General features: G+C 41.1%; 1 protein-coding gene across 1 annotated transcript in view; it reads right to left on the bottom strand.

Annotated features, from left to right (window-relative positions):
- Positions 1-24,655, bottom strand: part of gpc1b (glypican 1b) — a 75,163-nt gene that overhangs the window by 9,227 nt on the left and 41,281 nt on the right. The window contains exons 4-8 of the mRNA XM_044219039.1: positions 20,940-21,098; positions 7,331-7,558; positions 6,907-7,070; positions 1,301-1,466; positions 1,003-1,133 (exon numbers count right to left, since the gene is read on the bottom strand). Of these exons, the coding sequence (XP_044074974.1) occupies positions 1,003-1,133; positions 1,301-1,466; positions 6,907-7,070; positions 7,331-7,558; positions 20,940-21,098 (848 nt within the window). The remainder of the gene's footprint in view (positions 1-1,002; positions 1,134-1,300; positions 1,467-6,906; positions 7,071-7,330; positions 7,559-20,939; positions 21,099-24,655) is intronic.

Below are 24,655 nucleotides of genomic sequence, written 5' to 3'. Positions count from 1 at the left end.
ATCAACCGGTAAACCCACTTGGTACTTGACACTTAGTTTATCTTATACTTATACCGACCTGATACTTAATTTATTTTCTGACCTGTTTTTATACTGTTTTATAGTGTATCATATTGTTTGCTAGTACTTTCTCCTGTGTGCACTGACGTAAAGGCAAGCTACTGTAACAAAGAGTTTCCCTACGGGGATCAATAAATTATTTCTGATTCTGATTCTGAAGTCTAACTGGAGCGGTGAAGTGTCAGTAAATGCCACAACGCTGCCATGGACTGGCTGATGGATGTTCTCACCTGTGGCTACATTTTCTGCAGTTTGCAGCAAACATTTGTTTGGCTTTTTTAAAATATATTTTCAATATAATTGAATATATAATTGAACCTTTTTTTATATTAGGTAATCATTCTGCTATGACTAGAGCAACATGTTAACAAGACATAATCTGCCACAATTACCTCATTTAAAATGACATACATTCTGCTCCTCATGCACCAGTCTATTAGTTTCCTCTCAGAAGAACCTTTTGTGATAGAACAGAGTGTTCTCGTCCATTGGCAAATTGTCACAGTTGTGGCACAGAGTGAACTGCTAATAATCAAGGTAATATGTGATTTGACTGGTCATGACTGAAGCAAGATCATTACACCTACTAATACAGTATATGCCAATGATGTTGAGGGTGTGTTGTATTACAGGTACAGGTGTGTTACAGGTCTGCTCAGCTCTCTACTTTGTGTCTTCAACCAAAATAAAAATCACAAGTGAAATGCCATGTACAGAGATCAGTAAGTACAGTGTAAATTTAGTTTGAGATCAGTACAATTCAAATATTCTGATATCAGGGATAGTCATTGGCTATGGTGGTTTTGACTTATGTTTGAAACATTGCAATATCATTTGATGTCTTTTTCCTGAAATCTTCATTGTATTCTGTGTAGTAAAAACAATTGGTATGGTTTAGTCAGCTGTACACAGCTCTATGTATGTACCAGTGTGTACTCTGACCTTGCTGTTGATGATCTTTATTTTCTCCATCATGGTAAACATGGCTTCTGATATGTGATAGGGGAGAGAGAGGACCACGCTATCCACACCAGATGGGCCATCAAAGCGACCAGCCACCTGCATCATTGTTTCTACAAAGACAGGAGGTACACTTAGCGCGAAAAAAGTGTAAAATGTTTTATATTGTACATTGGTAGAACGATTCTGCTGTATTCCCTGCACAAAGTAACATCATGTGTTGGGTAAACCTTTGAGCAAACATATGGCTGAATAGGATGCATGTGTGTGTGCTCCCCACCTGCCAGATGCCTCCACTCGGTGTTGAGGTCAGCCTGGTTGGCCAGACAGCCCTTCATGACGTTGCTGCAGTAGTTGGCACAAGGTCTGGCAGAGGCCATGCCGCGGCAGTGGGGACAATAAGTCATCCTCATCATGGCCCGCATGCACTCCTGGCTCAGCTGCACCTGGGGTAGGGCACAGACAAAAATAAAAATACACTACCTGGATGAAAAATAGCTGTTTTGTCAAGCATATTTGATCTAATAGTCTAAAAGATAAAAATTATCAAACTGTACCACTTTAAATGTTAAATGCCTTGCTGCTACTGCACAGGAGAATGAAATGTATGTTATACAAAAGTTTTCAGTTTTAATAGATGGGAATTTCTTTAGCCAGACAATGGCAGTTGCAGAATGTGGGAGGTCACCTCCCATGGTGACCTTTTTTTAGTTTTCACCAGACTTTCATTCAGCACAGTTTCCTTGGAAACCACTTTGGGAGAATTTGCTTTTTGTTTCACACGCGATGAAAAGGCCCTGACACTCATACAAGTATTCTCAGTCCCTCACTCCATCCTTCCTGCCTCTTCCATTTCTCTGTCTATCCCACAAGGCTGTTCCCCCAGGAAAGGGCCTTGGTGCGTGAAAAGTGAAACTGGGTTAATACCAGTAAGCTCTGTTCACAAGAGAGTACAGCTATGCATACAAAACCTCAGAAAGTGTGTGTGTGTGTGTGTGTGTGTGTGTGTGTGTGTGTGTGTGTGTGTGTGTGTGTGTGTGTGTGTGTGTGTGTGTGTGTGTGTGTGTGTGTGTGTGTGTGTGTGAGTGCGTGTGTGTGTGTTAAAGAGAGAGGGAGAGAGAGAGAGGTGGAACGAGCCCAGCTACGCATACAAAGCTCCTCTAAGCTGACATCTGGGCCAGCCTGATGCTTTTCCTGGAAACTGTTCTTCCAACAGCAAAGTCACAGTTAAAACCAGCTTTTAGCATAATACAGTGGAAATAGGACAACAGTATGGATCAGATGGGAAAACAAATCATAGACACTTTTAACAATCTATTGACCATGGACAGTAGCCTTGTCCCCTGATAAATATAATCAGCACTAATAAAGGCAGCTCCTCTATAGCACCTTTATGGTGTAATTATTGCATGTATCTTAGTATTGCATGCAATTTATAGCTCTTTTCATATTTGCTTTTATGATCCACACTTTCCCTCACGCTTTATATACATTCTTTCATCAGTTCTAGTGCTCAAAATAATGGTTGTAAAGTTTCAAATAACCTTCATTGTGTTCTGTTTTTAGTCTTTTTTTCCTGGCTGATGACTATTTATGGGTGTATAAACCCAATTTCCCCATAAGGATCATTAAAATTTAATATAATCATACTTGATCCACACAAGGGAAAAGTAATTCATTTTGACACTCTTTCAACTCTAAATTAAATCTTAAACTACATTAAAAAATACATAATAAGCCTAAATTAGTAAATGCATCTCTGATGTATAAAAGAGATCAATAGAATTTGGTAATTATTGCCAGTTGCATAAGGAGGACAGTATAAAGTGAAATAAGTGACACAGAAAAGCAATAACCACATTCCCAGGCTTAATCTCAAGTCATATGAGACATGAGTCAGATCCTCATTCCTACCCTCCTTTTTTCCCCTCCTCCCATCCTTACCCTACCACTCATTAGCCAGGGATGAGTCAGATGAATACTTTTTTGGTGAGAGAGAAGAGTGAGGGAAGGGAGTGTGCAGGGATGAGAGGAGAAAAAGACTGAAAATGAGAGAGATAGGGGAATGTTAAAAAAGCTACGAGATTCACCAAGGGGCGTTGGCAGGGAGTAAAAAACCCAGGGTGATGTTAATGAAATACTTATTAAGGAGACACAGTCATCAATCTAGTTTCTGTTACATCATCCATACAGTATTAATGCTGGGAATCTCAGGCCAGGCACAACAGACATGAAACAGCGTGTAACTCCTCCATGGTGCTAATTGGAGGTTGATGTTGACAACTTCCTTTGTAACCTTGGAGCTGTGGTGCACTGGGCACTGTGAAACTGGGGCTGTCAAATTAGAAATAGTAATACTACTCATAGATAAGAAATCTGCACATTTAAGTAACTGAAATAAATTTTCCAAGCAAAATTGCTAAATGCATGTTTGGCAATAAGCAATTAAATGATTACTCGCTTATCAAAAATGTTGATACATTTTCTGACAATCAACTAAGCAATTGATCAAATAACTGTTTCAACACTTATAGCATCTTCACACGCGCGCACACACACACACACACACACACACACACACACACACACACACACACTGTGGCCTGATTAGAATCATCTCTATACTGTCCTATCAAGAGATATCAAGAGAAAGTTTTAGGTTTTAAATACTCTCTTTGATGTTTGCATGTGTGGCTCTTTGACATGACTGTGTCACATTTTTACACCCGTACCCTTACTTGTCCTTGCTTCACTTTCACAACATTCTCCCCATACCTGTCAGTACCTTCTATATTGCCTGCAGCTACTGAGCCTGTTACTCTTCTGTCTCTCTCTCTCTCTCTCTGCTTGTCTTTCCTCTGTAATTAGTAAGGATATATGAGCGACCTCTCCCCCCTTGTGTTATAGAGCGAGCCGATCCAGACTCTGTGCCTCCAGAGTGAGCTACAGTAGGTGGCGCGTGGCCTACTTCCTCCACTCCCCTACACAAGGGAATACAACAGTCCGGAAAAAGTTAAGGACACAGCAACTGGTGCAGCCCGGAGCGAGGCAATAGAGGAATTAATCCTGTACCAGAAAGAAAGACTGCATCTTACTGTTGAGATCTCTCTTTCTGTCTTACAAAAACATCTCTCAATTTATTCAGTTTTTTCAAAGCATCTTGGTCTCTTTCTGCTCTGCTTTGCTGTGTTCCCAGCCTCCTTTACTCTACTCTTTCATCACCTTTCACTACAGCTCCTATTTTCCATGGCCAATCCAACTTAAACATAGCAGGGATTCATGCAATGTTTCTTCTAAGTTTGTAGCAAACACAGACTTCCGTGGAAAGACATTTAGAGCGTACACATAGGCAGAGAATTTCATTTTATTCTCTCCAGCTTCATACTCAAACAGTGTAATACGTCTCTGAGCAGCACATGGTAAACATCTTCAGTCACTGGGCCCTTTAAGTGGCAACACATAGCTATAAATAGGAGCAGTTGTCTCATTAGGGCCCAATCAATCGAAGATAGAATTACAGGGTAAACGAGGGGAAAGCTAAGATCCAAATTAGTATACCAAGATATTCACACTAAAAGGAGACAGAGGACAGTGCGGGGCAGCTCTGGGAGATATCAACAGAAATGCTGGAGTACAATTTACTGGTGAAGGAAGGAGAATAAAAGAAGTGAGTAATATAGGGACACGAGAGGATACTGGAGTTTGTCTTTTTGTCATCTCCCATCTTCCTTTTCGTCTTTTTTGTTCCCATTACAGCACAGTGCTGTTCCAATCTGCATAAGTACAACACAGTGCTGATTCTGTGCTGGGGAAGACAGTGACACAAACTGACACACAAATTATAAATATGAAATTGAATAGTTAGTTGAAGTCTGTACTTCTTTCAGTCAAATTGCACCAAACAGGCCTTGTTTTGGATGACTCAAAGAAAAACTAGCCATTCTATCTTCTTGCAGAGTTCAATGGAACTAGCTTGGAAATTCCCCTTTACAGAGAGTGATGAAGTGTGTCCATAGTGACTGTTCTCACAGTACAGTGTGCTCTTGCCTTCCTTCTTAAGACTTGAGTGTGTGTAAATAAGGCAGAAAGCAGTCCATGACCTCATTCAGAGAGGATGCGGCTCTGGTGCCCTAGCATTAGCACTGGTATGACATTTTGTAATTTTGTAAAAGCCGTGCTAATTATTTACACATTTTACCCGGCCAGCCTTGTTTAATGAACACATCGCTCACTGTCAGTCAGGAAATGTGTATTAAGAAGTACCCACACGGGGGGAAATGTGTATCACCGTTGGAGGGGAATGATGGAATGACGAGGTGTGCGTGTGTTTCTGTAACTTTTAAGCACTTGCGCACACATGTACTCCAGTGTGTATATGAATGTTTGTCTAAGAGAGATGCTTATTAGTTTCGAATCTGGCTGGCAGAGCTCTGCAGGGGTCACAAGCTACTCTGGTTTGTCCAGGGGTACAGCGATGTCACACAAATCATGAATAACAATTTCAACATAGTGGGCTGCACATGCTAATTCTGATCCTTACTCCCCTATTTGCCTGCTTGAGTCTAAGCTAAGCAGTAACTGTCATTGTCTCTAGCTTTGTTGTTGTATAGTTGTATGATTCCCTTAGCTCAAGGTCAGGCAATTTTAGTTGTCACTATCATTGTCTGTGTCTTGTTATTCACTAGCTACCTGCTACGCTAGACTAGCTGTGTTCATGGTTATTCCTGATTTTACTCCCTGTGGATGTACTAGGCTTTGCTGCATGCAGGTACTTAATTGAGACATCCTCAGGTCCCATTGTGTAGGTGTGCGACATTGCACCTATTTTCTGGGCCAAAGAGAGGCAGAGAGAGATATGCTAGGCCAAGCTGTCGAACTCTGATGCTAGCAAACAGTACAGTATGTGTCACCCACAGTGCTAGCCAGAACACATGCATCAGAGTGAAAAGGAAAAGGATCATATAGAATAGATTTCTTCTTTGACATGCATCCAAATGTGTGGCGTTGCAGTCACATAGTAGCACCACAACCTATTTTGTCATGCTCCTGTATTTTTTTCTTTTGCTCTTCGTCTTTTCATGCTTACAAACAGCCTGACCTTGTAGTATTTCAACAAGGAAAGAATTGTAATATTCATCTCTGGTGCAGCATCTGTTATCTCAAAGGATGCATATATTTCTCATGGGGCCACTGCTCTCAACACTCTCCTTGCCCAGTGTCTGACGGGAGATATTTTTCACTGGTGCGTCAATACTGGCCACCTCCCTTTCAGGAGCTGAAATGATTTCTCAGTCTTGCTCTGATCTTAACCTTACTCTTGTCTTATACACAGAGGGGACCATTTCTCTTGGGAGATATTAACCCTCCCCGCGGCCTAGGGAGACATTTTTCAGTGTGGAGCTGACATTAACTGTTGTTGCAGGGGCTGATTCTCTGAGCCGTGGGCCATACTTTATGGAGCCTCTCGTTTCCTCCAACATTGATCTGCCACTGCTTTATATTACCCGCACGGACTGGTAAAAACCTGAGTCTGTGTGTGTGTGTGTGTGTGTGTGTGTGTGTTTAGGTGTTCACATCATGGAGGAGGAATGGTGATCACAAAGGAGAGATGAATACAGACCCATTGACATAGGAATACCAATGAACATGTAGTGGGAGCAGAGAATATTAGCTAGGTTGCAAATTGGACAGAAAAAAGGTATGTGAGTCAGTGAGTCGCTTCTATCGAAACCAAGTATGGGAAGTAGGAAAACAGGACTAGAATTTTAAGGGAAAGAAACTAATCACAGTTATTAGATGGAGGGGATGTCATGCGAAATGAATTAGGAAGAAAATGGGAGAGAAACTGGAGAGAAAACAGGTGGGGGGTGGGAGGAGAGGTTTTACCTGGGACACCTTGCGCACTACTTCCCCACTGACCACCAGTCCCTGAACAAAGGAACGTGCTGCCACAAATGTCCGCGTGACCATCATCTTCATTACACGGGGTGTGTCTCCGAAGGGCCGTAGTGTCTCTATCTGCTTAGACACACACTCTAGGTAGTCGTCACCTGCAATCGGCATACACATTCATTACAATCTTTATCTAAGTAGAGAACCTGAATACATCTAAAGATTACGCTTTAATAGAATACGAAGTAATCTCAAAATCTTTTTTTGTTTATTTTCTGCTCTTTTATCTTTTGTATATATTGTATAACACTACTGTAAAGAAAGTTCTCCGGCAATAAACCTGTGTTTGTAATGCACAATTAACCCATAAATTAGCTCTTGGTTGTTATTTGGTGTTTTACAAAAAAGCTGGATGTACCTATGAAATATTGCTTGTTTGCCTGGTAGAAGAGCTTCTCCAGCAGCCTGGCCCAGAATTCGTTGAGCACCTCTTCCAGGTTGACATTGGAGCCTCGGTAGTAGTGCCTCAAATCCGTGTACAGGTCAGAGAAGACCTGGGAATTCTGGGAGTATAGGGAGCCCCAAGTTGGAGCAAAAGTCTCCTGTAGACTAATCGCCGAGCGGTTCAGCAACTCCAGGAAGTAACCTAAAAACACATATAGAAAGATAATGGTTTAAAAACAGAAGAAGGAAGAGCCATTTTTTTCCTCCATATCCTCACATTAAAAAAGGTGATTATTTTTACACAATTTCCCTATCTTATTCTTACTGCTTTGTGCTGCACAACAGCACTGCCTTATATTATCGGTGAACCTAAAGCTGAGGTATGTGAGAGTGTCCCTCTAGGGATGTCAGAGAATTGACAGCGCTTCAGGGTGAAGTATATGCTGCTCCAAGTGAGGATTTACAGATATAGGATACAGGCAGAGGCAGGCTGTCAATCAGACAGAATGCTGAAGTCCGACCGAGACAAGCACAAACAAAAAAAGCAAATGGAAACAGGGGAAGCATACTGCAAATCCAAACCCTACACTAACGTTCTAATGTTTCGTCCACCCCATTTACATGCATAGGGGGACAGGATAATACACATATATATACAGTATTACACAATCCGATACAACTCGACTAACAACTACAGCCTCAAAAAACAGCAGAGTCTACAAAACTGAACATTTTAAGCTTAAGAAATGTTATTTAATGCAAGGCTGTTGTATTGCATTAGATTAGACAGGTGTAGCTAAAACTGGTAACTCACTGTACTGTAGTTATGTACTGTGGGTCATGGGGGAGTTTCGATCGAGGTGCAGACATTCACATATCGAGTTTGTTTTCATCAATCCCATTTTTACATCCATTTTGTGTGTAAACAATGTTTATAAATGAGGCCCCTGTTCTGCTGAGAGTATGGCAACAGAAGGTTCAGCACAACAACAGACCATCCATCCATTCAGGTCAGCATTTGCTCTGCACCTCCATGTATTCGATGGGTTCAAACCCGGTGCATGTGTGTGCGTGTGTGTTTATCTGTTTGTCTGCCTGTGTGTGTAAACATGTGTGTGTGTGTGTGTGTGTGTGTGTGTGTGTGTGTGTGTGTGTGGGAGAGATAGGAAGCTGTAGTCTGCAGCAGTGTTTACTTTGTAGGTGTCTTATCTCTGCCTGCCACCACCAGGAGACGAGAAAAGGGGAGGTTGTGGCCTCCACAGGGGACACTCTGTCTGGAGTTAGCGTATTCCCCTAACAAAGCTGTTTTTAAAAACATCATAACACACACAAAGATCCACCACACACACGCTCCTTCATATTTAAACAAAATACAAACACACCCCGTCTTCTAACAGTTTCCCTGACAACAACATATGGTAAAACCAAGTCAAGTTATACAGTAGCAAAACTCCAACACCCACATGCGCAGGGCCTGAAGACAATCACAGCACTTGGAGTTATGTAACATTATAATATGCTAAGCTCATCCTGACCCATCTGCGTGGCATTATCTAAGCACTGGCCTTGTTGGATACTGTATCTCTGTTCTGCTTTCACACTCATTAATAAACACCAGCCAGCCTCCTTCACCACTGCTGTAATTTGCTGCCTTCATCTGGCATTTTCAGACTCCAAGCTAAAAGGTCTGCTCTCATCGGAGCCATTGATTTGAGATGTATTTAGCACTTAATGTTAGCAGAAATGTAATTCTGTGGAGACTCGTTTTTAATTTCACTAGCAGACAACAACTCTGAGACATACACCATTGTATATTCTTGCTTTTGCTACATTTAATTGTCATTTCGTGCTTAGTGAGTACTTCCAAAGGATTACAGTATATCTGAAAAATGTACCTAAGTCATCTTGGAAACATCAAGGGACGCTCTTCAAGTTATATCCAACTTCACATCAGGTCACGTACCTTCTCCTACAACCACAGTCTTGTTCAGTGCCACGACCAACTGCCCTTTGACATTTCCCCCAGTTGGGGTCACGTCCAGAATAATGTCAGTTTGCATTATTTCTAAATGTAATGTCAGTCACACACTTTTGGATGTACACTCATGTTTCAAAACATATACAATGAGCTCTGGGCATAAATGTGTGCTTCTAAGGGGTTCAAAAATACAATGGAGGACTGATATCTCTAACAACCTATTTAAAAATTGTAATAGTTTGAGGTTTTGTCATATTTCCTGTTTTATTTTGTAGTATTCTCCTTCCCTTGCTTGTCTTGTGGTTTTACTTCCTGTCTTTGTTTGCTTTCCCTCCAGTTTTGATTGTTGGCTCCTCCTTGATTGTTTGCACCTGTGTCTCGTTGTCTCACCTACCTTAGTGTATTTAGTCTGGGTCTTTTCCTTTGTTTGTTGTTGGGTCATTGTTTTTTGTCGTGTGTGTTGTTATACCTATGTCAAGTGGCCAGACAGTGGTTTCTGGTGAGTTCAGTTGGAATTATTCTTTGTCTTCCTTGGATTGTGTCTGGATTCTGGACTTTGAACTTTGCCTGCTCCCTGTTGGATTTGCTTAGCCTTGTTGGACTTATTTTCTGGTTTCAATCGCTGCCAGCCTGTAACCTGTTTGTTGTCTGTCTAGGTGCCTGTAAGCTACATCGCCAAATAAATAGACAAGTCATCCAGCTACCTCATCCACATACCACTTCCTGGTCTTCTGCATTTGGGTCCTCATACTGCACCACTTATGACAAAAATGGCTTTATTTTAAACTCTTTAGTCTTTTGCTGTATTGTGCTGAAAACCGGTGCCTGCTCTTCCTCACTGGTGTGACATAAGTAAATACTATTTTTCACTTTAAAGTTTAAAATTGTATTTTAATGATATTGACCAGTTTGTTCTAGTAAGCTCCTCATTATAGCTACAGACCTCCAAGCACAGAGCAAATGGCAGCTTAATGAATGGTGTGTAAAGCAAATAATTTCTTAAATGTTAATTCCTGGCAAGATAAATGCTTCTGACATGCAGCAGCCGTATGTCCAGCATTTGTTTAGTAGCAAGACTTCCTCGCTGGATGACACATCATTCCCCTGTTCCCTGACCTCCTGTCACTCAACCTATCTGGAAACGCAGCTCTGGGCCAGCCTCAAAATACCAGGAGCACTGCATCTGTCACTCATATTTGTGCAAGCCAACACACAAGCATACGGCCAAGAGTCAGCAGAAAAGCACACATACACAGAGAAACCAACTTTAAAGTGACAGCACATTCACATGTACACACAGATGTGCAAGGATCACAGACCCTCACACACACTATACCCAGAGTATACAGTGGCAGACAGACGGGGAGCGGCTGTGACAGGTGCGGCTTTGCTTTTAGAATTCATTCCTGCTGTGTACGGTCAGCCATACTGTAAAAATGCCTTAAGTCTGGCTAAGAGAAATGGGTTTCTGCAGAAATATTTTCCTTCAGGTGATGGTGTGAAGTTTTCTCCCTTAAAATGAATTATCAACATTTCTGTTTACAGCCTTAATGTAGTTAGGGCTTTTTTTTTTTTTTTTTTTTTAAGTGCTCTGGGATCACCACATGTGAAGGGCAGATCTTGTTAAATGGTATCATGCTGTCCAGTTCTCCTCTGCCCTTCAGCTCAAGTGACTAATGATCATCATTAGTATGATACAAAGCCCCTGTGTGTGTGTGCATGTGCTTTTGTTTGTGGCGATGACCTTTCTCATTCATCTGTGTGTGTCTCTGATACAGGGACCCACAAGCTCATCCTTTCCTTCACCCCTCCTTCTTACTCTTCCTCAATCCTCTATCATCCCTTAAAGCCTGACCTCCACCTTCTCTCCCCCAGGGTTTGCTCTCCAAGGAAGGAGTGATGGGAGAGGGCACCTAATTGCTTATATGTATCCCAGCACATTGGGGTGTGGAGGGGACAAACAGTAGTTGGGATAGTTTACCTATTTTCGGTGTAGTAGTCATAAGGACACTAATATTATTCCTTTAATGTATAAATCTGAAATTATAACTAAACCTGAAAAAGTGATGTCAGTTAGTTGTGAGGATTAAGTATTGCTGTTTTTCTAGAGTAAATGATGCAAGCTACTGTATATTTCCCTGGAAATCTGTAATTTAGAATTGCATCCTTAATTGCGATCTGATCCAAATATTTGATCAAACATTCAAAAATAACTTGTCTAGTATACAAACTGACACGTGAAGTCATTTTTAATCACAGGGTATAGCCCAGAATTTATATAAAGTAAAATATTTTGGCACATTTTACTGCGTATTGATAACCAGAATAACAAATTTTCTTCAAAGGGCTTTACAATCTCTACAGCATATGACAACATAACCATACAAGACTGATTATACTTTTAATGGTCAATAGAGTAGGACTAGGCTATAATTCAATATTGTCATGTATGAAGTTTAAGTGGAATCATATTGTGATTCTATGATCTTGTCATAACATCCTTCCCAAAATTTGTTGTCCATATTAATAACTTCAAGCAAGCTGTACTTAAAAATTAGCAAAATGAGCTGAGTTTGGTCTGATGTAAATCAAAATAGTGGAACACCGTTCATTGTTTAGAACATCAGTTTGACTGTTTTTACATGTGATTTTGCAATATTGTATATTGATTTTGGAAAATATCCTTTTTTGATATATTTAACAGTTTGCCCAGCTGTACTACAGGGACTCAACCACACTGATCGCATACTCTCATAATTAACAGCAACATTTTTTTTCTTTAATGTGACAGATTAGGAAAATCTCTCTTGCCACACTCTCCCTCAGTACATTCTGCCTTTTTCTTCTAACTCACACACACACACACTGAGAACAAGCTAAGTTAAGCATGTGTGTCTTAATGGCTTTCTTCCTGCGGTGAGAGGGGCGTTAATAATTTCATTTGTAATCACTCTGAGCTTCACATCCAGGCCACCTTGACATGTTAGTGGCTTATTTTTACTCTATTCCCACATTCTCTTATCCCATTACTTCCAAAAGTGAGTAAACACACACATTACAGTGCACACACAAACCCTTATATACCATAAAATTACGCATTAAGTATTTCACCCTCTTGGTCTTTTATCAATCAATACAGTACTTTAAACCAGACAAGTAGCCTCTACCTCCACGTACCATCTTTCCTTGTCTGTCTCTCTGGTATCTCTCTATCTTTAGTCTTCCCCCTCCTCACTCTGTCTCCTGTGTCAAGTTGTTACTGACAAGAAATTCTGTGTAACAGATGTACTATTGATGTTCTTCCAGCTGTCAATCACTCTCACAGAGGGTTTGGACTGATCCCGAGTTACTTTCTCACACAGAGGTATTAACTGACGGAGGCTTGTGTTACTCATTCCAGATTAATCCAGAATCAGTTTTCTCATACAGAGAGCTTAGCGGGTCTGCCAACATTTGCCACTGTTTAATAAAGTTGCAACTCACACCAGCTGATTGAATAATCTGATCTAAAACTGGTTGGTGATTACTTAATCACAGGCTGACAAGAAATCACTGGATCTTTAACGACTTGTCTGCTCTCACCTAATGCTGTGGTCTCCTGTGAAAACTCATTCTGGTGTTTGTTTCTTCCAATTGGCAGTTAACATTGTCTCGCATGTGCAGGAAATGTTTCAAAGCACTCGGGGCTAGAGGACTGAAAAAACTTGGTGAGAAGCTTCCCACACAATGAAAAATTAAAGTAGACTTGTAAACTGATTGTTGACATGAATGCTTAAGCATACTGTTGGTTCATACACTTACTCACATACCGTTAAGGATCATAAATAGAAAACTAGCTGAGAAACATGACAGTCTAACTGAGTTTTGGCAGTGCACTAGATACTGACAAGGGAGGTTTGGATAGAAAAGGATGATCAGTGAAAGAATGAAAGGGAGTAAGAGAGGAAAACAGGGCTGCAAAAGCAGCAATTGTATATCTCTTTCATATCTGACAGCCTTAATTCTATTTGTCCATTTGACAAGTGCTGAATGATCATATTAGCTGGATGGTTCTTTGGCAGGGTGAAGAGAGGCAGAGAGACAGAGAGCAAAAGATGAGGCATATGCCAAGAGGAGAGGAGGAGAAAATCAGGTGGTATTGGTGCATTAAAAATAAAATTAGAAAGCACAGAGAGCATATACAGTACCTTTGCCAAGGCTGTACACTGCTCTAAATTTGTTATTATAATAATAGAACATTTTAAGCTGGATCTGATCTGCATCAAAATACACAATCATGTTGATTTGCTGATGGCTGCCACGAAATTTGGAGAATATTCAAATCCTGTCTGGGAATATTAGGCATTTGTACAAGAATGAATTGTGCAACATTCATGTGGCTCGAATCGCTCAGACCTCATCTGTCACTTGCATTGGGTTAAGTGCAGAATGCATTCAAGAGGCATTTGGCCATGCATGAAATTTGTAAGTGGGGAAAAAAATACAACTGCAGAAAATAATTTTTGGCCGAAACAAGTAGACTTGTCTTTAAGCAAGGAATCCTACTTCGATAGTATCCTTCCTAGTTAAGAAATGATCATGCAAAATGTAAAATGGCAATATGATGGTCCAATTTACATGAAAAACACAAAACAAATTAACCTTGGCCCAGGGCTTAACTACTTTCCTCCTTAATTTAACTTAAATATGTTCATTAGGTTCTGCGATAACCTGTTAAGGACCCAAAACATATCCTCTGTGTTTGAGGTAACTTTGATCTTCAAAAGAAGGTGGACTTAGAGACTGTAATGTTTCAGGCACAGTTAGCCTTTACTCTGTACCCGGCCCCATAGCCTCTTCAGCAGGCACCAGATGGTTTTGTGATCTCTACTTTTTATACCATAACCACTCCCCCATCCACAAGTGCCCAGGATCCACAGCCTTTCCGTTTATTTCCCCACCTGTGCAAGGACAATGAAAAAACAAACACAACGGGCATGAACAAACACTGCTGTCCTGGGTGCACTGAATGCACGAATGATGATCAGGGAGCCATTAGACTGTTTATGTGTCCGTCTGACTCTCCATCAATAACAACACTTATCACACACATACTGTGCCCCATGAGCACTGCAAGCCCCTTAGCCAGCATTTAGATGTTATTAAAAGGTCCCTTATTTTAAACAAGCTGACACATCACATAATGCATGTCATTTATCAACAGGCTCTCTGTGGAAGTCTTTATTCCACTTTCTCTTTTTCTCTCTTGTGACTTTCCCTGGTTAGCATTATGCACAATTTACCCATGCCTGTTTCTTTTTCTATCCATCTGGTTCTCTTTTTCAGCTTTTTTCCCTTGCTTGTTTCCTCCCAAATGCCATACCATTCCTTACCCTCACTATCATTTTGTTTTCTTTTTCCCCTCTAGCTCATCTTACTTTCCACTGCTTGCCCCAATACCATCCTTTCTAACCCTGCATTCATCTTTCTTTTTCTCTCTATCTTGCTTTCTCTCTTTCATTTTATCCTTCCAAGGCGCCATTGCTCCAAGTGAGTAATGTGTTTGGCATAATTAGGCCAGTGTACTCCTGGTCCCCACCGACGTGATTTGCATGCAGATAAAATGAGCCAATCAAGCGCCACAATGGGAGCAGATGTCCTTGTCTCTCATGACATCATCAGAGGTGACCCTGAAAGCAGGAAATTAGAAGGTGGGCGGCTGGAGGTGGGAGTGAATCAGAATTAGAATCAGGTTTATTGCCAAGTAGGTTTACACATACAAGGAGTTTGTTTTGGTATATTGATGCATAACAATAAACACAACAAGTAGAAAATATACAGAAAGATAAAACAAGTACTGTAAGTCAAGAAGCATGAAAACGAAAATTGACAATAAGATATGAAAATTATTATTAAAAATAATAAAAAAAATATGTACAATATCACTGTTATTTAAATGAAAGAGCTGTACAGCTTGTGCAGGGATGTGCAAAATATTTACCAGGGAATGGTAAGTTCATAGTATGACGTTTAAAGAATATTTGCAATTTGCAATGTGCAAGATAGTAGTCCAGAAGATGTACATTAATGTAACGCATTGAGTCAGCAGTGTAGACTTAATGTTAATATAACGTGTAGTGGGGGGTTGGGGGGGTATGAGAGTCAGTGTCGGTCGGGGTCCCGGGCCTTGTTGCCAGGGCAGCTGCGGATGGGAGGAAACTGTTCATGTGGCATGAGGTTTTGGTCCTAATGGACCGCAGCCTCCTGCCGGAGGGGAGTGTCTGAAGCAGTTTGTGTCTGCGGTGGGAGGGGTCAGCCACAATCTTTCCTGCACACCTCAGAGTCCTGGAGGCGTACAGGTCCTGGAGGATGTCAGATTGCAGCCAATCACCTTCTCTGCACTGTGGAGACAGTGTCGACTGGGGAGTCACACAGAGTGATGAGGGTGGCTGGGTTCTTTCTGTAATCCACTGTCTTAAGAGCGCTGAGTTTCAGGTTGGTCTGACTGCATCAGGTCACCATATGATCAATCTCCCTCCTGTAGGCGGACTCATCCCCACCAGAGATGAGCCCAATGAGGGTGGTGTCATGGGTGGAGCAGAGGGGAAAGCACACAGCCTTGAGGGGATCTGGTGCTAATGGACCGGGAGTCAGAGACATGTTTTCCCAGCCTCACATGCTGCCTCCTGTCAGACAGGAAGTCTATGATCCATCTGCAGGTGGAGTCAGGCACACTCAGCTGGGCATGCTTGTCCTTCAGCAGAGGCGGGATGATGGTATTAAAAGCAGAGCTGAAGTCCACAAACAGGATCCTGGCATAGGTTCCTGAAGAGTCCAGGTGCTGGGGGATGAAATGGAGGGCCATGTTTACTGCATCGTCTACAGACCTGTTGGCTCTGTAGGCAAACTGCAGGGGGTCCAGGAGAGGGTCAGTAATGGATCTGAGGTGTGACAGCACAAGGCGCTCAAATTAATTCATTACCACAGACGTCAGGGCGACGGGTCCGTAGTCATTAAGTCCTTTGCTCATTACGGGGGTTACGGTGGAGGTTTTGAAACAGGCTGGCATTGTATTGTTATACTGAGAGGTGTCTCTAATATTTTGTCCAACCCAACTCCACATTGAAATATAGTCAAATACTCAAATCTATTCCAGTTCAAACCTAGAAATGCATGTCTTTTCATTTGTACATTACCAAAACCGTTCTTATTGGGATTATAGTACAGCGTTTTCTCTGTATCAGAACTCCCAATGAGCTGCTGCACTATTCGAACTGAATTCGAATATTGAAAAGAAATACAGCAGGCTGTTTGCTATCAACTGATGGCGATACAGACTTGTCCTTAGATCCAAGTTTAGTGCCTGTTTCCTAAATCTGATAGGATACATTTGAGTATGCTTGATGTCATTCTCCTGGATTGCTCCGTCTCAGTCTATCTCCATGGGAGGAGATGGTATTACTTAATAGGCCAGCTGGGAGATGTTCAGAGCTCTACTTAAATGAATAAATAAGCGAGTCCTGCTTGGTCATCTAGAAATGAGTGTAACCATAAGCCAGCCAGCCAGCCAGCCAGTCAGCCAGTACTCTTCAAATCAGATTAAGCTCTATGACCACTGATCTGCCTTGAACTGAAATGGGCTGGAACACACTGGCCAATAAGCATTTGGCTGCTCATAAATACTATGTGCCAGTGCATGAATGTGTGTGTAGTCTCTGTGTGTGTTGATCATTCAAGACCTGGGTTAAGATCAGAATAAAATCTGTTTCTTTGACCCATACTCATATTCTTCCATCTAGTCAAAAAAACAACAAAAGACTGAAATAGGCCTAATAAATCATTTGATCTTTCTTGTTTTGTTAGACCAACAGTCCAAAACCTAAAGATATTCAGCTTACTGTCATATAAGACAAAGATGCAGCAAATCCTCACATTTCAGAAGCAGAAACCAGCGAATATTTGGCTTTTTAGCATGTAAAATTACTTTTAAATGATTATCAAAATAGTTTGTCAATTGATTAATCGTTACCTTACTTTGATGTGATGCTGGCACAACCATATACACAATTAAAACAAGAGATAAAGATAAAAAAAAGCTCTGTCACAATTTGAGACACAAGCCTGGTGTTAGAGGACCTTAAGTTTTGAAAGCTGTGAGATCAGAACATGAGTTTGCAGTTGTATGCAGAATCATGTAGGGCCATGAAGAGCTTTACATACTGAACAAACAAAATTGTTAATTCGACTCTTAAGGTATGAATTTTATTAATATTGTCTTTCCTTTTGATCTTGTTATTATAAAAAGTCTAAACAGATATCTCAAAGTAAAAAGTAGGCTTTTGCATGAAGCTATATGTTGCAGCAGTACACACACACACACACACACACACACACACACACCACAGTAAATCCAGATGCCAGTGATGGCACCATTAGGCCAAACACCACCTGCCAGGTTTAAGGCTTCCGTCTGTCTAACACACTTGGTTGCCATCTAACACGCTGCTCCCTTTGGTGCCATCACTCGCTGTGTCCTCTCTGACCTTTTCCCTCTCACTTTCATATATAGCCCCATCTCTCTTTCTCTTTCACAGTCTTTCTGGCTACCACTCTCCATTTCCACCCGTTTATCTCTTACCCTTGTCCTTGCTCTGACGATATGTCCCTTTTTCTCCTTCATTATTCCATCGGTCTCATTTTCAATCTGTCCTCTCCTTCACCCCTTTTTTTCATCCTCAGGATTATATGCTGCATCTTTGTTTAACGTAATATGATTTCATTTTTACCTCTCTACACAGTATGAATGACAGTGAAGAGATTGGGAGTGCCAAGTGTAAACCACATACACACATACAGTACAGTATACAAAGAGCATTTTCACTCACTCACACATTGACACACACACTAAATAACAAACTTACAAACACATTCATATAAATACACATCTGCATGCTCACAAGTATACAGCGTGCGCACTCACAGGCCAAGAGCCAGCTGTATGTGAGCACGCTGGTCCTCTAATCTGTGGCTTGGTTGGGGCTTCTTCCAAAGTCCCTGGACCTAAAAAGGCCTGGCCTGCCTGGGCTGGAACAGTAACACCCTACACTTAGCGACATGGCGCTAGCTAGCCCACACCCTGCTAAACACAGCCAGATGTGTAGGGACTGGCAGCATGGTACAACGTCACTGTACTCTCCTGCAGCCATGTGAACAAGAAACTATCTGGACGTGGTTAGGATTCAGCTAATCCTCACCTATTTTTAACCATGTCAACCTTACTGAATCTTTTGTGTCTAACCCTGTAAATAACCAAGATCCAACCACCATTACACTTCTGAAACGGTAAAGGTGTAAGTTGTTTCCCAAAGCCTGAAACAGGAGTAACTCATCTTACTTTGCACTTTTCAACAGCTAAGGATAACAACAGGATGTCTTTAGTAAGAATGGCTGGATCCTGCCAAATTGTTCTGATCATGTTACAGCAAATGTAACTTATTATGGTCCAATTAACCCCAGTCTATCGCTCAGCTCTCGTCTTCACAGGACGCAGTCAACAACAGATGGTTTTTTAAACCTCAAGGTCCCAACACACATATAGTTCTCTCTTGCCTATGTCAGCTCCACTGTCCCCATCTGATGCTCATTGGGGTGAGATAAGGCGACATGAGAAACAGGGGAAAAAAACATAAAGTTGAACAGAGTGGGAGTAAGTCGCTTTGGAGAGGAGAGGAGAAGCTAGATTTGAGGTCAACAAAAAAGAACAGCCTGAATCATTTTCTGTTTCAAAGCAAAACAGCAGCTATCAGAAATGTGTAAGTGTAACACATCTGGCAAGCATACAGGAACAAAAACAAGCTCCAAATGACTTCATTGTGAGGCAATACAATTTACCACGTTCATGACATTTGTCTCTGTGTGTATTTATCTACAAGTTTTTGGATGTGCATCATTAGAATGTTCAGAGGTCGGAGCTGAGTGCTGCTTGAATGTGTGTGTCTGTAGTCTGTGTTGTTTACTGGCATGCTGTGCTAAATGAGGTGTTTTCCTGAAGAACTGTAGCATGACATAAACTAACTTGGAGAGAATTTGTATGTCCTGGACAGGTTTGTGTGTGTGTGTGTGTGTGTGTGTGTGTGTGTGTGTGTATGTACTTGGCAGGTTGACTATATCCCTTTGGCACAGCAACAACCTTCTGAGTTAAAAAGAGGGACCATGAGAAAGGACACAGAGCAATAGAAGAAGAGTAAAGAAATGTCAACTAGCCAAGCTCAGAGCCCTAGCTGACAGATCCATTGTCACTGACTGGCCAAGGGGAACAAGTGGAGCACAGAGACACCCTTCTATTAACTGGAGCAGGTCATTAGACACAAATAATTGCCTTGCTGCGCCAATGTTCTAAGATTGAAAATCCCTCTCTCTCTTTCTCTCTGTCTCTCTCATTTCTTCTCTCACACTCAGAACGGTGCAATTAAGTCCTGATTTTATTTCATATTATTAAGAACTTACAAACAATATTTTGCTATGGTGGAGAGTACATTTTCAAAGTCTTGCTCTAGTGCTTATTGCTACAACACACCACCCATGATGCCATATATGTTCACATTTTACTGTAAAATATATTTTGAAATATGATCTGCGATGTCAATATTACTATACACTTCCCAGAATCAGTTTGTATTATGTGGCATGTTATATTTATTTACAATACTACAATATTGTTAAACTCTCAAATTCAAACCCAGTAATGTAAATCCCTGTAAAAGTTTATGGTTGCCTTATGGTTGGGCAGAAGGTCTTGATCCAGATTACTTACAATCAGAGTTTGCTCTCTTGAACAAGCAGAAGTTGTAAAATGAAAACACTTTATATCTGTTTTCAATCATCCCTGTTCCCCTTCAGGAGACTATGTGATGATAAAGGGGCTTTAAAGAATGTGATCTATTATTTTTTCAAAATTCTGGTTATTTAAAATGCATTTAATTTTTTTTAATATTTAAGATTTTTTTCCTTTTTGTCACTCCTGTCTTTATTGTGTAGTATACAGTATAGAGCAGACAGAGAGAGATGACATGCAACAAAGATCCTTGTCTTGGGATGTTGTGATTGCATGGTTAGCATCTTAAACCCCTCAGCTTCAGGATGACCCTGAATCCAGTTATTTTATTGTTTAAACAGTTCTGTGGATCTGACTTAGCAGACTTGGTACCAAAGTTAAAAAATAAAACAACTTGGCATTCTGACAACACCATTACAAGGCATTACCAACCTCCTCTTTTCATGCTGAAGCATGAGAGTAGATCAATGCTCTGTATCAATCTGCAGACTTGATATGATAAAAGGGCTTATCGTGTGTGTGTGTGCGCGTGCGTGTGTGTGCGCGCGCATGCGCGCTGGCTATGTCCAGACTGAAAATGTGAAATGAAAAACACCACAGTTGGCAAGAAAATGTATTATCAAAACTGACACAAAAGCACCCAAAACTGAGTGTGATGCGCTAATTACTGTTAAAGAACTTCAGTACACACAGACATGCACATACATAGACATATCTATTCATGTTTTTTCTCCCGTCTCATTCTCTCACCCACTCATATACTTATACTTATTGCGAATACACAAACCTCACCATCAAAGGCCTTGTACTGTCCATTGAGTGAGGTCTGTAAGGATCGGCCAGTGTCTTTGAGTAGCCCCTCCATTTCCCTGCGGCTCAGTATGGCCAGGTTGTCCTCCATGTCACTGGTACAGCAGGTGTAACCCTGGGGACAGATGCGCAGGTGCTCCCCTAGCAGGCGGACAGGTGGAGACAGAGGAGGAGAAAGGAAGGGGAGGTGGGGATGAAGAGAAGCAGACATGGCATTAGCATTAACAGGTTCCATCAATTCAGTCAGTGCTCAACAAAACTAAGATTAATAGTTACTATGTCGCTGCTGCTATAAAATACTCAACAGCGAACATGAACATGACAGGATGAATTAGCTGCAGTGACTGTTCTTACGACCTCAAACCCAGCTTGTTGGCAGTTGCGGAGGCAAGGCTGCATGTGTTCGCCTGCCTGATAACCTGGCAAGATGTGGAAAACTCTGTGGAAATGGGAGCAGTGGAGCAGGAGTACTGCATCAGCTCCCATACAATTTTAATGAGCACTCCTGACTCGCATGCCTGTGCACGCATTTGAAAACATGCGTGTGTACACACACACATATACACAATCTCAGAAAACTGCTGTCAAGGTGCAGCTGAAATCAGAACAAATTGTTTAAGATGGAAATAAGATCATCCACATCAATGCAACCAAGCCTAAGGCGAACAAAATTCATGTGGGTGATTCATGATCATTTGCAGATGAGAGCAAGGAGTAGATCATGTATGATGCAACACCTTGATTTGCAATGAAAAATTTTACTTTTGAAGATTCCTTCCCACTATTACTATTTCCAGACACAAGCATACACACACACAGTGTGCTGTTGTTTATGTGGGCGAATACGTTTTAATACACATTTTCATTTTTTGCAAACAAGGAGTTTCCAATTGTCTATATGTTGTGTTACCCTGGGACTGTTTGGAAACCCCTTTTCCCCACCGTATTTAACAGCCATAAAACACACACTTTTTTTTTCTGTAGACCAGTGTATGTTTCTCTTGTTAATTTCTCCAACTGTCCATCACACTCACAAAATTTCTCAAAACATGGAGGCTTGATGCCCTTGACCCCTGTTTCCTATTATAAGAAATCACAAATTACCATAATGTGTGATCTTTTGTTTCAAAAGATACATTCAAACCCCGAAGAATTGGACAAAAGTTGGCGAAAGGATGCACCTTGCTATTCTATGCCTGCATTTTCACAATAACACAGGTTAAAATAAGGTGATAACAACAACAGTATTAATTATTGACTATTCCAGAGTCTGCATTACAGCAGCCAGCATCTCCAATTGTTATTTGATATTAGTGTACCACTGGTTGCACTTTGTGTTTAGTAGCGTTTATAGAGTGCTGGTTGTAGCATTTCCATTCTGATTGTATTACATCCCCCATGGAAGAAGAATCTAACTGAGTCTACCTTCCTACTCAAAGGCCCTGCAGTGACAAGCATTCTAACTGCCTCTCTGTAATTCCCACCTCGCCAGACATTCCTTTCCCTTTCTTCTCTTCCCTGCTTGAGGGTCCTCTGCAATCCTCTTGCGTGGCCTTGATCAGTCTGTTACTATACATGGGTTCACTCAAATTTACACACAAACATACAGATGGACACACCTATAAACAAACACACACACACACAGATACAGACCCACATACACACACATGCAGACCCTAAATGTAACTATTATGACTTGTCTGTTGTAATTTAATTGAAATGTATGGCCACTTTGATCAGTAACTTGGAAACTTTTTAAATTATTTTTTGGAATTTTCCATTTTCTGCTTCTCAATGTCACAGCAATGATAAATCTGAAGCACAGACTTGTGATTCATGACTCAAGATTCATGTGATAGTTTCTAGGCCATTGCCATGTATTGTAAGCATTTAAACAGCACAATAATATTTACATACAACAACTGAGAGATGAAACTTATTTTGCTGCAATATTGTAAACCTTTCAGGTTTTAACTCTTTATAGACTGAAGTCTAATAATAAGTCTGATACTAAGTCTTAAAAAAAGGCCAATAATAAATCTAATCGTCAAAGCTTTGCACCTTACACATTCAACACGTCTTGAAATGTTTAATTACTGTAATATGTCTGCATCACCATCACATTACTGAGCTTTACATAGCCTGCACAAAGGCATATACAAATGCAGTAAACACACATAAGTACAGGATTAATGATTTAATGTCCCTCAGGCTCTCATTAGCATGCACCTGGCGGCGTTTCAGCTGGCTGCATGTCTATAGGCACAGTGCTACCATCGATATATGATTGATCCTGCCATCCTTTTCATCATTAAAGCTAGTGATTTCTGTGTGCACTGGCTCAGCGATTACAAGCAGGCATTTCACCTTCATTTACTGTAGTTGTAGCCCGAGTAATCACTGTGCGCCCCCCACCCTGTCTGCGATCTCAGGTGTATTTTACATTCAATGTGTGTATGACAAGAACCCATGTACTTCGCTGATTATGTGTCAACCAAGTTTCTGTAACTGTCCTTTAAGCGCCTCATGCAGACCAATTCTAAAGTGGAGCAATTAAAGGCAATTTTCCTCTTTGAGCACGAAAGTGTTGGACGGGTTGCCCAGATCGGCAGAGAAGGTGACATTGAGCATCTCTCAGCACCTTCTCACTGGTCATGGTGTGAACAACAGTGTGTCATCCACACACCAAGGGAGTTTGAACCTGGAGAAGGTTCAGGCACTTGTATGCAAGTCTGTATGATTTGTGTGTCAGTGAGATGAAAAATGAATTGAATGAGAAAGTGAGAAAGTGCAGACAATATATATATATATATATATATATATATATATATATATATATATAAAATACAATGAGATAATTTTCAGTTTACAGTCACAACAGCTGCAGAGTGGACACACACGCACACACACACACAGATTTAAACACACACGCACAGTCCTGGACACACATCTGCCACACAGCAGGAAAGGTCACCTGTAACAGATCATTACGTTTCCAGTTGGCTAACCTAACAGTCGGCTAATGTTACAAACAGAGCAGTCTCTTCCATTTGACTCAGTAAACTGGAGTAAGCCTGTGTGTGTGCGTGTGTGCGTGCATGCATGTGTGTTTGTGTGTAGCTGTGTGTGTCTGTTTGGGTGAGAGCGTCAGTAAGCCACTCTCGATCAAAGTGTAGAGGAAATGTATTCTTAACAACCAGACATGGCTCTCCTGCTTTTACACTTACAGATTCTCTCTCTCTCTCTCTCTCTCTCTCTCTCTCTCTCTCTCTCTCTCTCTCTCTCTCTCACACTCACACTCACACTCACACACACACACTTTCAGTCTCATTGCCAGAGGATACTAGAGTAATCAGCAGAGGAGGACAGCTCAATCTGAAGAAGAGCTGTGTTAGTGGGAGGTTCCAACAGTAGCATCTAAAGGGCCACAACAGAGAGGGCAGTTAATGCTAATGCTTGAGACGTCCAATTCTCTGTGCTTACAATACAAGACACATCCCATTTTCTGTACTTAGAAATAGCTAAAAAAACAAAACATGTTTTCATTGCATACCACAAGACCACTCCTCATCATACAGTAGAGATTTACTATTGTATTTACCAACTTCTAGTCTGCCATTGCCATTACCTGTCTCTATTGTTCCTTAATTGTTCCTGTAGTCTGAATAAACTTCATGGAATGCATGATAAACTTATAA

The sequence above is a fragment of the Siniperca chuatsi genome, linkage group LG13 (genome assembly GCF_020085105.1).
Source record: "Siniperca chuatsi isolate FFG_IHB_CAS linkage group LG13, ASM2008510v1, whole genome shotgun sequence".
NCBI lineage: Eukaryota > Metazoa > Chordata > Actinopteri > Centrarchiformes > Sinipercidae > Siniperca > Siniperca chuatsi.
This window is presented reverse-complemented; position numbering and strand designations above follow the sequence as displayed.